The sequence below is a fragment of the Arachis hypogaea genome, chromosome 18, assembly GCF_003086295.3.
Source record: "Arachis hypogaea cultivar Tifrunner chromosome 18, arahy.Tifrunner.gnm2.J5K5, whole genome shotgun sequence".
Classification (NCBI taxonomy): domain Eukaryota; kingdom Viridiplantae; phylum Streptophyta; class Magnoliopsida; order Fabales; family Fabaceae; genus Arachis; species Arachis hypogaea.
Genome location: NC_092053.1, coordinates 105871048 through 105885803, shown reverse-complemented (window position 1 = coordinate 105885803; position 14756 = coordinate 105871048). Strand labels below are relative to the sequence as shown.

Genomic DNA, 14756 nt, shown 5'->3' with positions numbered 1-14756 from the left:
TCACTTTCTTATGTTATGTTGCAACTTAATCAGACATTATAAAGTTGGGAAATATGACATGCTTTTTTGGCATCTAAAGTTTGCAATTAATTACTCAAAGTTTTATGTTTAGTTGCTTAATTAGACATTTTATTGTACTTGTCAAGTTGTTCTAAGTTTCGGATCACATTATGGTCTATAGATGTCAATATTTGGACTAAGTTTTAGGAAAATTCGACATGAAAAATTAATCGATATAAAGTTGAGGAAATCATAACAAAGAGAATACACTTCTGATTAGGAAAATATTGTTGACATTATTAAATTATAAATTTAAGTGAATTTTCAATTTTATTTTGGTAAACATTACAATAAATGCAAATACAATCTAGTCTAGAGTGGATAGAAGTTGTTCATTTTGGATATGAATTTTTTTAGTTTGATTGAACATTTTTTTCCTTCTAAATTTTTGGTATTACTTAAACTTTGAATATGGTAACTTTTATGAGATTTACTGGTTTGACATTTATATGCTTACAACCATATTAGGTAGGGCTGGAAGTGAGTCGAGCTAGACCAAGCTCAAGCTTGGCTCACAAAAATTGAGCTTGGTTCACGACTCGACTCATTAATAATCGAGCCTATTTCTTAAGCTCAAGCTCGTCTCACCAAAAGCTCACGAGCTGGCTCAAATAATAGAAACATAAATACATAATCTATAATTCTATATCAATAAATTATAACTTATATATTTTAAAAAATATTAAAAAAATCAATTTTATATATTGTTATCTATCAATAAATTATAAAATTTTTATTTATGTCCTACATCAAAATTATATGTAAAAAATAAATATGAAATTTTAAATAAGTAAGATCATTAATATATATAATTATATAGTACTATTTCATATGTATATATATAATATTCAAAATAAACAATCGAGCCTATTTCTTAAGCTCAAGCTCGTCTCACCAAAAGCTCACGAGCTGGCTCAAATAATAGAAACATAAATACATAATCTATAATTCTATATCAATAAATTATAACTTATATATTTTAAAAAATATTAAAAAAATCAATTTTATATATTGTTATCTATCAATAAATTATAAAATTTTTATTTATGTCCTATATCAAAATTATATGTAAAAAATAAATATGAAATTTTAAATAAGTAAGATCATTAATATATATAATTATATAGTACTATGTCATATGTATATATATAATATTCAAAATATTGATTAAATGCATATAGGATATGTGTATTAATAATTATATATATATAATCGAGTCAGCTCACGAGCTAATGAGCTGAGCTTATCCAAGCTCAAGCTCGACTCATTTAATTTATGAGCTCAATTCCAATCTCAAGCTTGGCTCATTAGCTCACGAGCTTAGCTTATCGAGCTATTAACGAGTCGAGCTCGATGAGCTAGCTTGACTTACTTCCAGCCCTAATATTAGGTATATACAAAAAATTAATCATCTATACAACATACATATTGCAATATAAAATATATATTAAAAATAAATTAAACACCACATATATTTATACATAAATAAATATTACTAAATTGGTATTAATTTTTTGTGTATATATAATATTTTTTATATAAATAAATAAATAAATAATATAACTTTTGTATTGAACCATTGAATGAATTGAGGAGATTGAATGAAGGTCTCTGTTAATACTTAATACGTTTTTTTTTTGTTTCTCACAGTATCCTCATCCTGATAGGCTAAGGACTAATTCGCCGTGGTACTGAGATTTATTTAAGGGTTTGTCGTTAGCCAATTACTTAATTATTATTTCCAAATCAAAAATAGAAAACAGATACCTCTTTCTCTTTTTTTTTTTTTGTCAAGAAAATACCACTCTTTCAATAAAGTATTTAGAATAATGTTATGAAAATCGAATCGGACTGACCGATCGAATCAGTTCAACTAGAAACCAGCAAAGAAATGATCCGAGTCAGTGTGTAAAACCGCCCAATCAAAATCGCTCGAGAACTGATGAACCGGACGGTCGGACCGGACCAGAACCCGGCCGGTTAAAAAAAAACGTCGTTTCCTTCCTTGAAAGGGAAAAAGGGATTGCAGTTGCACACGTTATCCCTCCTTCCTCAACTACTTCCTCCACCAAAGAAAGCAAACCCTAGCCTCCACCAATCGTTGTCGCCGTCTGTCGGAGTGAGAGACTGCGGCGCCGTCCGTCGTACTCAAGAACTTCCGTCTTCGTGCTCTCGGGCCTCTCGCCGGATCCTCCGCGTCGTGTGCTCGCATCTCGCCTCTCTCCTCTGTGCTCGGCTGCTCGCGCCTCCCTCCGCCAGTGAGTGCTCGAGCTGTGCGTGTTGGTTGCTGCGCGTCGTGTTGGCTTTGCTCGATTCTGCCTCCCAGTCTCACTCGAGTCTCGTCTCAGTCACTGGCATCTCGTGGTTCGTCTGTCTCGTCGCCGGCGGCAGAAGCAACTCGTGGGGTTGTCTCTTGCTTCGTCGCCTTCCGTGGGGTGGTAGCCGACTCGCCGTCGACCGTTGGTGAGTCCGTGCACCATCGCTTCTCTGTTCTCTCTTTTCCAGATTTCCCTTCTCCCTGTATTTTTGCATGTTGCTGAATTGCTAATCAATAAATTTGCCTTGTTGCTGATCTGAATGTTGTTGTAATTCGGGACTTTACTAGGATTTGTTAAATTTGTTGCTGTAACTTGAATTTGTTGCTTCCCAGTCACAGAATCAGAAGAGAATGCTCATTCAGTGCTTGGTTGATTGGCTTTGCTCACTGATTGTATTTGATGATAAATTTTAAATTTGCACTGCCTATGTTACTGACTCACTGTTCCTTCAGTGCTTTTTGTTGTTGTTAATTATTGTGATGAGCTTTGTTAAAATTGGGTTGAAAACTGGTAATCTTTCTTCATTTTTCATTGTTCTTAGATTCTGTTCTTATTAAAAAATTTGCAATTGGTGATCTTTTGATTTATTCTATGCTTCATGTTTTTAATTTCACTGATTGTTCTTGACATTAAAGTTTGTGAAGCTGTTGAGGACTTGAAGCTTGATAAATTGACTACAGAAATGATTGTATGCTTGATCACTCCCAATTGAATATTATTTGTATTTAAAATTTTGCATAGTCAGATTATGAGAATGTAATATTGATGAACTGAAATAGTTGTGGGAAAAGTGCTTCTGGGGATAGAATGCCACTTTATTTTACGCAAATTAAGTACACGAAGTAAACATTGAAACCATCAACTGAAAAATAAAAAATAATATAGACTAATTTGAAGTGAAATGTTGGTCTATCCTACATTATTCCTACCCAAACAAGTTTGTAGGAATTTATAATTGATAAAGTAAGAACATAAACCATGAAACTGTGGAGGGATGTGGATTGTTCCCACTCCTACCTGCTAGTATTGCTTGGGGAATAATGACTAGAGGAATAAACAAAACATTTTGATCAGACATTCAGTTTGTGCAAGAGTAACAGGTGAGTTTGGAAATCATATCATATACAACGAATTGTGGGAGTGAGTAATGGGATGTGAAAGAGAGATTAGCAAATATACATAAGCTTTGTGCTGAACTTGCAAGACATGATTTAGTGTCTTGTTGGAACCAGAATTTTGTTGCTAGGATGATGTGCAATGTCTTTAATTTATTATTATAAAGTGACCACCATTCACATGAATTTGTTTACCATCTATGGTTCTCAATTATCTCCTTATTAAAGTTATTATAACTTTTTGGTTTCAGGACATTCTCTTGTCTTGTTTACTTATTAACGTTTGAGTTTGTATTTTGATAAGATCATGTAGCTTTGGTTGATGACATTTCATGTAGTGTTTTAAATTTGGAAGATATTTTAAGATTTATATTAGACTATAATTATATTTTAGGATGTTTATTTATAATTTATTTATTATTTTATTCTAAAACGGTTTTTCGGTTGAACCACGGTTGGACTGGTTGGACCAGTAAACCAATGAACCAATGATTAGAATGGTTCGATGATCGGTCCGGTTCTCAGAACCTTGATTTAAATTTTAAAATAACAAAAGTTGGAAACTAGGAATTGTGCTTTAAGGTTTTTGGACATAACAAAAGTAAAGTAACCAATGAGCCCAGTATACAAAAAAGAAAATCACCCAATTTACGGCCCACAGGCCTTAATTCTCTGACGTGTCATTCACTGAGGTTCTCCTCTCTCTCTCTCTCTCTCTCTCTCTCTCTCTCTCTCCTGTTTGTGTGTTGCAAGTTGCAACAAAACTTAGAGAGAGACATTCTCGGAGGAAGTGGATCTTCACCTTTGCAGCAGCAAGTGACAAGGAAAATAATCATTTACCTTTTCCTTAAAAACAACATAATCTAGGTTTGGTATTTGCCCTCAAAAGCTTTAATATTAATTTGTGCCTACCAAATGTTTGATATAATGTCTCAATGAATGATATTAGCCTCAACACACAGTCCATTGAACCCAACATCACTGAATTGTAACTAACTAACTAACTGATTTTTAGTTAAGACAATATAAAACATAAAATATGGAAATTAGAATTCATTCTCAAATCTAAAACCATGTCATGATGGTGTGCTATTCAAAGTTTAGGAGAATTACTACTCCCAGTGTGGTGTTGAGTAGTTTGGATATCAATGAGTACAATTCACACAGCAAAAGCAAAAGAAGAAAATGGGAAGCGAAGTACGACAGCTAAGAATCCAGGTTCTTCTGGTTCCTTCAAGAGATGGGGCAGGAAAAGCCCCTTTCTGAGATATGGCCTTCCCATGATATCTCTTACTGTTCTTGGTGCTCTTGGCCTAGGTCATCTCTTGCAAGGCAGGTATGTTGATCTCTCTAAAATCCAAATCTTTTAGGCGTGAATAGTGAAAATCTATATTCTTGTGTTATGTGAAGAAGTGAAGGTGTTGGGTCTATAAAACCAAAGGTATATATGGCTACACAACGGGAAACATGTGAATATTGCATTATCAATTAGGCTTATCTTGGAAGGCACAGAAAACTCATGCTTCTTCCAGTTTTTGAAGCTCTCATTCCGAATCTATTATCTCACTTATTGAAGGCATTCAAGGTTTAAAGATTTGTGTTATTTTATAATATTGGATCAACATTATTCAATAGAATCCAATGCATGGAGAACACTGTTCACATTCTTAATTTCTTAACCATGTTTTCAAGACTGGTATGCATATATATAAACATATTTATGGTGGTTTTCTAGTAATGTCACTTGTTCCTAAATGCAACTAAGAAAACAGGATAAAGCCCTAGATTTTAGTTAGTTATGTTATCTACTTAGATGTTCCTTTTTTATTTGTTCTCTTATGCTTGCAGCAAGGATATTGCAAAGGTGAAGGATGATCAGGAATGGGAAATAACTGAAGTAAGAAAAGCATTGTCTAGACTTGGACCAGTAGATGCATACAATCCAAAAACCATCTCATTGGAGGATGAGCTCAAGGTGTGTTTTTTCCCCTAAATACATGAAAAATTAATATATCTCAACACATTGTATCTACTTACATGAACTTTTTTCAATAAGCACTGTATTTAATATTAAACTTAAACATGTGTTGAAAAATATGGGGCTGGCATGAAGAATTCACCATTATAGATAATGCTTTGGTGTACATTTTGACTATTGAATATAGTGGTTTGAGAGATAATCTAGTTGCGGGGCCTAAAATTTTCTTCCCTTCCATTAGAAATTTCAGGGTAAACATTCTCAGTGTAGACATGATATTGTTTGATCTATATAGCCGACTCCACTTAGTGGGATAAGGCTTTGTTGTTGTTATCTTCATTAGTAATTTCGGGTAATAATGACTATCAAAGATTCACTTTTATTTGTTTTGTTGTGTAGGCCTTGCAACAAAAGGTGAACATTGACAATTACGAGTACAAGAAAATTCCTAAACCGAATGAGGGCAAGTGAGATTAGATGATAGCTGTGAACTTTAAACAACTTCCAAACTTCTCTTGTATCAAGCATAGAACCAATTTTATGGGGTCAAAGAGTCGGTTCTTACTTACAAGTAGGGAAGCTGTTATTGCCACTTAGTGTTTTGACTATGGAAGATGAAGTTGAGATTAATTGTACGAGTCTCTTTTTTTAATGGGATTTTTAAGTACAGAATTTAAAGCACATCCTAAGTGTGTGTTACTGTGTTAGATTCTACTTTAATAAGAGTGTATATGTCTTTTCATATTTGGGTTGGTCAATATTAATCATTTCTTCAATTTATGCGCATTGGACGCAGTAACTATAATGCTTATTAGGCCATTCCATTTTTGCAGTCATAACTTCAACTTTGGTTCAACCTTTTTGGTATATTTATAATTTAATGCTTTATGGGTCCATCATTAAATACCATAGACAGTAAATAAAGAAGTAATAATCCTTCACCATGCAACAGTTGAACAATATCCCACAAATGACCAAGCATGGGATTGAATGGACCACACTACTGGGTAGTGAGTACTCACAAGCAACTCGTTCGTCTCTGACCTGTGACTCTCACTGTCTCACATGTGACTCGGTACAAAGGATTACTTACACCAAATTGGACAGCGACCTACTCCACTTCTCTTTTCATGAGTGTGTGTAACTGTGTTACTATTAAATGAGTTGTGTATTTGAATTTGATCATTACTCTAATAGTTTTCTTGTATATTATAGTTTTTTTTCTCTACTTTTTTCATCCAATGATACATATCAGCAACATATTGTTGTTTCAAAAAAAATGATGCTGTAATTCATATACTTGCGCATTAGGCATTTAGGCGTGTGAATTTAAGCCCAAATAAATAAGAAAGCACATTTTAGATTTTTGGTGAAACTTCCCTTACAAAAAAAAGTTTACTACCATTACAAGTGAAAAAAAAATGTACCACAATACACAGATGCATTTGATTAAAGGTGAGTACTTTTGAATTTTGGGAATCATCAGTGCTCATAAGAATTAGATAAGGTTATTAATACTCAACCATTTGTGTTGCCAAGGGGTGGAATCAAATGGCCGATGAGTTATAACTCAAATGCCATAGTCTCCCCATACTCAGTTAAGAGGTTGCGAGTTCGAGTCTCCTATCTTTGGTAAAAAAAAAAAAAAGGATATTATACTGATGAGATCCCCAACCATTTGCACAATTACAAACTTTATACCCCAAGGTGTCCCAGAAAGTAAAAAACCATTCTTCTCTATGATTTTCACAAATTCCCTGTTGGATTTTATTTACCTTGGGCTTGGTTGTGGTCGGAACGACAGCAGAGGCTGAAGAAGCCTCTGGCCTGATGGACTACCTAGCAACATGGCCTGAGATCGAGTAAGCATCTGGGTCATTGATGGGGTCTGGTATGCCCGAACAAGACTTGAACTATCAGTAGAATCACCTCGTGCTGTTGCTCGTTGCCATGAGTGTGACTCAATCCGGAAAGGATGTACGCTCTCCCAGATGCCTACTCGCCATCCTCTCTTGCATTTCCTTGAGTTCAGCATCCAATCCAATGGTCTCCGCAAGCATCTTTCGACAGTTTTCGAGGATTAGCCCCGCGCTGGAAAGGTCTCCCTGTCCCGCTGCAAGCCGTGCCTGGGCGATTGCCTCAGCTGCTTGGAGCCTGTTTCGCTGTCTATCTACCTCAAGTGACATTACAACCTGCCCGGCTTTCTCAGGCCTTTTGATTTTAACTTCGCTTTCCAGTGTCATTGTTTCCTGAGTAAACACATTTGACGTTAAGCAATGATGCTTCATTGCTGGATGTAGCTGACTAGCTGGGACATCAACCAAACTAGAAAGTCCCTCTCTTCATCAGCATATAGGTCTCCAACATCAATAACCCGACACGGCTTGGGTAGCTCCCTGCCTTAAAGGGAAGAAAGACTAAGATTTGGATGTATACACTCAATTTCCACCTGCAGCTCCTGAACAACAACACTCAAAAGTCCTCCAATGCATTGAGCAAAGGCGTCCTGTAACACAGCGTCAGTCTCGATGAAAGAAAATGTACCACCAGATATCTCCAAAATTGAGTGCATTTATAAAGTGTAAGAACCTGATTTTTCAGGTAAAACTGTTTTGATAAAATGATTTTTAGTACCTGAAATATATTCAAAATTTAGAAATTTTAATTTGAAAATAAAAATATGAAATTTGATTTCAGTGAATTATTCTGAATTGAAAAATGTTTTTCTTTCAAAAAATTTTTGTAAAAATACATACTGGCGCTTAAGCTGGCAATATCGGCTTTAATCTGTCCAGTACCACATATTTTGGAAAATAATATTTTAAAGATTGATTTATTATTTTAAAAGGACAAAAATATTTTAGAATTGAAAACCGGACACTAATTTTAAAGGTTTTGGCCAAAAGTGGGCCAAACAGGCTAAAAACGCTAACGGGTTGGACCGAACCCAAGACCCAACATATATAAGCTCATTTCTTTTCCCCAAATGAGAGAGAGCCGCGGTTTTGAGATGAGAGGAGAAGAGGGGAGTGGTTACTATTCATCTCTACCTTTTGGGAGCCATAACTTGAGTTACGGAACTCCGATTGACGAGCCGTTTGCGGCTACGCGAAGCTCTCGTCGAGATCTACATTTCTATCCAAGAAAACCTGGTAAGAACTCGAAGTTCAAGTCCCAGTTTTGTGCCCTAGATTTCTGCGTTTTTGAGGTTATGAGTTTTGAGTAGATTTTGTGATTTTGCTTATTTAGGTGATTTCTAGTAGCGGGTAATTATTGGATGTTACCCATACTCTTGTTGGATAAGGTAAGGAACCTCTTTATCCTTGTAGTGTGATATAGTATGAGGTTTAGTTGTTGATGTGTGGTTATGTTGTATGTATGAAGCTTGTTTTTGGAGTTGGTGGTGGCTTTTGGTTTGGCTTTGATGGTTTGGAGCTTGGTAAAAGCTTGATTGGAATCAAGTTTGGTGTCGGAGCATAGTGGGAATCGGCCAAGGTATGGTTTTGGTTTCCTTTATGAATATATAGTGTTTATGGACACTTAGGCTAGTGACCCATAGGATAGGATTGAATTAAATTGGTTGTTAGAATTGTTGTATGATAATGTATGATGATTTGATGATTTGAGTTGATGAATTGAAATGTTGATGTTGATAGTATGGTATTGAGGATTGAGATTGAAATTGATTATGATGATTGTTGGAAATGGTGGAATGGAATTTGATTAATGTGTTGATTAAAAAAAATGAATGTATTGTTATGTATTTGATAATGGAAATTGATAAATGTGGTTGGTGGAGGAATGATTATAGTATTATATATTTGATATTTGAGGTTGAGGATATTGAAGGGTGAGTGAAAATTTTGGTATGAATGATAGGTTGTGACACAAAGAGTAAGTTATGAGGTAAATTGGAGTTGGTATGGTTTTGGTCTGATTTTTGGTTGAAATATTTTGAAAGTAGAGATTTGGCAAAATTCTGCATAATTTATTTTCTAGCAGAAGGTTCGGAAGCTTTTTGGGAACGATCTAACCATCACAATTGAATGAGATTAATTTTTCTCGAATTTTTGTGATGTGTAAAAAAATCCTGAAAATTTTGGTTAAAGTTTAACGGTCGGATTAGGAGATATAAAATTTTGAAGTTTGTTACTTTAAAACTGATTTTCTGCTGCTACATAATCAAACCAGCAAATTTCCAAGCCTATATCTCCCAATCCTGACCATAATTTTGAATGGGATTAAAAGAACATTGAGACTTGGACTATGTTCTTGTTTGTGTTAAAATTTTAGTCTATTATTAATTTTGTGGAAGGAGTTGTGCTCGTTTTAAAAATAGAGCTCTTAGCTATTTTGACAGCAAAATTAGTTTTTGAAAGTAAACTTGTAATCAGTATAACTCTCTCCAGAAAAATGATTTTTCTATGAGACTTTGACTGATTTAAAGCTCTATGAGTCTAGTTTATTTTTGGAAAATTTCAGATACATCAAATGAAAATATGATTTTTGGTGGATTTGCTAAGAACAGGGTAGCTTGCAAACTTAAAATCAGTTTTTGCAAGAGAAATGGTTTTTCTTTTTTTTATTGTATTCAACTAAACTATTTCAACTGGGTTTGAATCTATAGGATACTTCCGTTTTGAGTCTAGAGACGGAGAATTAGGCTTGTAAGCTTTTGTGACACCATTTTAAAGACTTTTGGGCTTAATTTCGGGTCTTAGAACATGGGAAAGGTCCTAGATAATTTACTTGGTATTATTTTGAAAAGTTAGAGAACGGAAGCTTAGGTTTCTGGTGTACTGAGGATGGGTATGGTAGATGAGAAAGGAGGATGGTATTGGAATTGGGGAAAACTGATGAACTATTGAGTTGGAATGGAAAATATGAACTGAGGATGGTTGAGATGAGTCGAGGACTGATGAGTCCATATTTGTTGGTGTATTTTAACTCAAATTGGATGGATTCTAGCACATGAACTCACACTTAAGCACGAAAATAGCATACTTTTGTGTTTTGTCCCCAATTTGATCCTAAATGTGAAAACATGCAATTTTGTGCTTGAAATGAGCAATTTAATTCTACTTTTATTCTATTTGATGCCGTGACATATTTGTTGAGTGATTTCAGGTCAATTAGGCAAGAATGAATAGCCAAAAGTGGAAGAAAGCATGTACAAGAGAGAAAACATGAAGAAAACAAGGAAAAACACACAGAGCAAGGTGGGCGTGCGCACAAGCAAGCGTGCGTACGCACAAGACCGATTCAGCCAAGTGTGTGTGCGCATAGACCAGCGTGCGTACACACAAGAGGAAATTTGCATGTGTGCGTGCGCACAAGTACCTGTGCGTACGCATAGGACCCTGCACGTGATTTCATTAATGAAACGCGTGCTATGTGTTTTATGAGGCCTTTTGGCCCAATTTTTGAAAGCTCAAGACTGAAATGAAGTGCTATATGAAGGGGGATTGAAGACATATGAAGGCATTAGAGTAGAAGGCCACATTTTTCATTTTCTTAGCATAGTAATTAGGATTAGGAGTAGGAGTAGTGTAGAGTAGAGAGCTCTTCTAGGGTTTATGTAGTTTTCATGTAGTATTTTATAGCAAGCTTAATTTTAGATTTTGATCATCTTTAATTGTAAGTACTCTTTAATTCCTCTTTAATTACATTGTCTTTATTTTCAATTTCCTTTGGTTCAAGTTACTTTGTTCATATTTGCAATTTTGTGTTTCTTGAAGTTTTGATCAATGAATTTTATGTTTCATGCTCCCTTTATGTTTGATTGCTTGTTTATGTTTGGTATTGTTGATAGTTGGTTATAGTTTGATATTTTTCCTTGCAATTTTCCATGTTTTACTTTTATGCACACAAGGTATTTGTGAAAATGCCAACCTTAAGTTTTGAGTAGACTTCCACACCTTGGCTTGGAATTTGAGTTCCTAGGATACTAGAGTCATAATGTCCGATATTTAGTGGCAATTCTCGGGTAGTTAGTTGACCCTTGTTTCCATTGACGCTAGCCTTTTATCAACTAGTTTGGTAAGTTGGTTATGACTTATGGATTAAGGTCAATTATGCTTGCTTGACTTACTCCTCGATGATTGGAATTAACTAAGCGAGATCGACTCATCATAATTATCATAGTTGTGGTTGTGGCAATGATAGGATTCTTAGACTCTCATTCCCAAGTCAAGGCTCTTTATGCATTTATAGCATTTTCACTAGTTTTGATCTCATCTTTTCTTTACTTGCATGAATTACAATTTTGATCATTCCTTAGTTCTTTTATTGCTTAGTTCTTTTAATCTTTAGTTCTTTGATTGTAAAACCCCTATTTGCCTTCACAACCGAAAGAGTAACACTCTCATTACTACCATAGCCGAAGCGGTCAACCGCTTGGCCACACTACACTCAACCACTCAAGACATCCCCCTTGAAGAAGGTGGAGGATCAACGAAGGAGTGTAGAGAGGAGGATAACATGGAGCCTCAAGAAAAGGAAGAGGAGCCAAAGCTTAAGTCACAAGAGGAGGAAGGTAGAACTAGTGAACCAGAAGAGGTAAATGGAGAATTGCGGGAGTTTGATCAAGAAGTGGATTGCATCATCAATGATTTTTTGTCCATCTTGGTCGACGCCCTCAATGATCTTGAAGAGCCTCTCACTTTTGAGCTTGAGATAGAAAGGAAAGAGCTAGAAAAGAGTGGTGAGGAAGAGGTGATCATCCAAAAAGTGGAGGCATACATGCAAGAGTTTACAAGAGTGACTCCAACCCAAGGACAATTTGAATGGGTAATTATTTCCTCCATAAGTTTCATAGGCCCATACCAATATGCTCTCTTGGAAACGGACCACCAACTTAAGGTGCTTCTTGGAGTGTTAAATGGTGAAGGAATGGGTGTTGGTTGCCAATGGAATTCAAAATATAAATGGTGTAAGGTCCAATTTAAAGGAATCCAAGATTCAATTGGGTGCTCAAAAGGTTCTTGGAGAGGTTATTCATCCAAGGGTACAAGTGAAAGTCAACAAGAGGATGATAGAAAAACCAAAGTGTGGGATCCGGGCATACAACTCTACAACCAACAATTTTGGATCCCAATCGTTTACTTGAGGTTGCTTGAGAGCTTGATGTACTTTGTGTGGGATCTCGGAGGATTTTTGAAAAGCAAGCATGGTTGGCAACTCAAGGATGAGTGGAAGCATAAACCACCATGACACAAGCTTCACCCAAAAGTCCAACTTCAGGACTTAAACCAAAGTGCTAGGTGGGAGATACCCCACCATGGTAATATTCTTTCAACACTTCTTTCTTTTTAGTTTTGTTTATTGAATTTTGTCTCTTGGATTAGCATAATTTGATTGCATTCTAGGTTTAAGTTAGTTGCATTTTATGTTTGATCATGTGTTTTTGATGAATGATGTGTTTTGGGGTTGAAATCCTTTGATTGATATCATGGTTGGTGCCTTAAGGGCCTTAAAAATGTTGCAGAAACTGAGTTCTGTGCGTGCGCACAGCCTCGTGCGTACGCACACTTCCCCTGTTTTTTCCCACCTGTGCGGGCGCACAGTAGTGTGCGTACGCACACCCATTGTAGCACGCTCTGTTCGCAGCGCTCGCACATCCTGTGCATATGAACGCCTCCCATTTTTGCTGGTGTGCGTACGCACGGGTCGCGGTCTTGGCAATGATGAGGAAGGGTGCCCTGTTGCGCCACTCCTCACCCCTCTCTTATTTCCTTCTTTCTGCTTCCACCCCCCTCCCTCAACCCAACCCAACTCTTCTTCCGGCGACCACCACTGTCGCCGTCCAACCACCGCTGGAACCACCACCGCCGTCTCTCTATTCTTTCTCTTTTCTTCTTCTTTCTTTTATTTCTTCTTCCTTCTTTCTTTTTCTTCTCGCTATCTTCTCTTCTCCGGCGAAACTCCATCGCCATGAACCTCGCAGTGGCTAACACAAGTGCCACTGTTACCTATCCCTTTCTTTCCTATTCTTCATCTTTTCAATTTTCTTGTTTTAATCTTCTTTGCTATGTTTAGTCACTTGCTTGCTTAATTTCTATTTTCTTGATTTAACTTGGTTATTTAGCTTTAAGTTTACTTAATTGTTTGTTTGTTGCTTTGCAAGTGTTCAATTTTAACTTATGGGTTGTTGATGTTTAAATTTTTGGCCTGAATATGTGCACTGCACCCTATGTGTTTGACATATTGCCTAAATGAACTTTTTGTTTAATTCATATGTTGTCATGACCATATGTATTAGACTATATCCTTGTTTGGCATTCTAGTTAAGAATTGTGCACTTTTAAATGAGTATAATGTTGTTTTGGATTGGAATTTCAATCATGTACTTGATCATTGTCTTGAGTTAATAGCACCAAGTTGATTTAGAAATTAACTTTTTGTCTCTTATTTGGTACAATTTATAACAAGTACATATTGAATTTAGTGGATTGAATGGAATTGCTTGTTCATCATATTTTTTTAAGTCAATATAATCACATCACAAGGTATTTGCTCCTTGTTAATGCTTTGCATTTGTTTGAGTTAATTTGACTTGATTCTATCAAGCTTGTCACTTTTTGTAGCAAGCACCTTCCCATGTGATTATTGCCTTATTCTTAAGGATGAATAGGTAGTTTCTCTTCATCATTGCATTGGTTATTGTTTGTTGTGCTATTTTATATCAATTTTTCTCTTTTACTTGCACAACTTCAATATCCAATAATTCCTACATTCAATTTACTTTTGTTGTAGTTGCCTAAGTTTGCATGTGCTTAAATGTTGCTCATCCATTACTTGCATCTTAGGCCATTTAATTGAGGAACCCATACTTACTTTTTGATTGTGTAAATGCCATTTTAACCGGCCATTTTGTGTATTCTAACCGTGCGTATAATGGGAATACGCACACGGCTCAACTTTTTATCATACCACAAAGATGCTTGAATTGCTCTCTCCTTTACCTTCTTATGCTACTTGCCTATGAGTTCTAATTTTACTTTATTCATTTTTTTCGAGGATGAAACATGAAGGCAAAGAGTCGGGAGAGGAGGAAGACACCGTGGACAAAGATGCCGAGAATGCATTAGACTTGGCAATCTCCACACAACCCAAGCCCCCACATCCGCCAACCAAAGGTGGAGGAAGCTCTTGAGAGACATTCTCCCTGGATTGTGTTTGTGCACGGAGGACCGTACAACACTTAAGTGTGGGGGAGGATTCGTCATTTTGGGGAGTAAACTTTCTTTTCCGAACACTTCGCACTTTGTTTTTGTTTCCTTTTTA

The 14756-nt window shown here is 35.9% G+C and overlaps 1 protein-coding gene and 1 long non-coding RNA gene across 4 annotated transcripts; both read left to right on the top strand.

Annotated features, from left to right (window-relative positions):
- Positions 1–2070: 2070 nt before the first annotated feature.
- On the top strand, positions 2071–6215 carry LOC112770638 (uncharacterized). Of its 3 annotated transcripts, none has more exons than XM_072226107.1 (4): positions 2071–2523; positions 4598–4829; positions 5342–5468; positions 5871–6215. In XM_072226107.1, the coding sequence occupies exons 2-4, from the start codon at positions 4642–4644 to the stop codon at positions 5940–5942; spliced, it is 387 nt and encodes a 128-aa protein (XP_072082208.1). In that variant the 5' UTR covers positions 2071–2523; positions 4598–4641; the 3' UTR covers positions 5943–6215. The 3 variants fall into 3 exon arrangements, with proteins under 3 accessions (XP_072082208.1, XP_072082209.1, XP_072082207.1); XM_072226108.1 differs by having other exon boundaries at positions 2079–2523; positions 4593–4829; XM_072226106.1 differs by having other exon boundaries at positions 2096–4829.
- Positions 6216–7155: 940 nt separating this feature from the next.
- LOC112770639 (uncharacterized) lies at positions 7156–11170 on the top strand. The gene is made up of 4 exons (XR_003186613.2): positions 7156–8623; positions 8721–8775; positions 8856–8966; positions 10599–11170. It is a non-coding gene; the product is annotated as an uncharacterized lncRNA (long non-coding RNA).
- Positions 11171–14756: the final 3586 nt, after the last annotated feature.

Bases quoted from the DNA above. Each gene is read 5' to 3' on its own strand.
- LOC112770638 (XM_072226107.1), top strand. From the start codon at position 4,642: ATGAGTACAATTCACACAGCAAAAGCAAAAGAAGAAAATGGGAAGCGA. The intron at 4,830-5,341 runs GTATGTTGATCT...TTATGCTTGCAG, and splicing joins GGTCATCTCTTGCAAGGCAG to CAAGGATATTGCAAAGGTGA. The intron at 5,469-5,870 runs GTGTGTTTTTTC...TTTGTTGTGTAG, and splicing joins CATTGGAGGATGAGCTCAAG to GCCTTGCAACAAAAGGTGAA.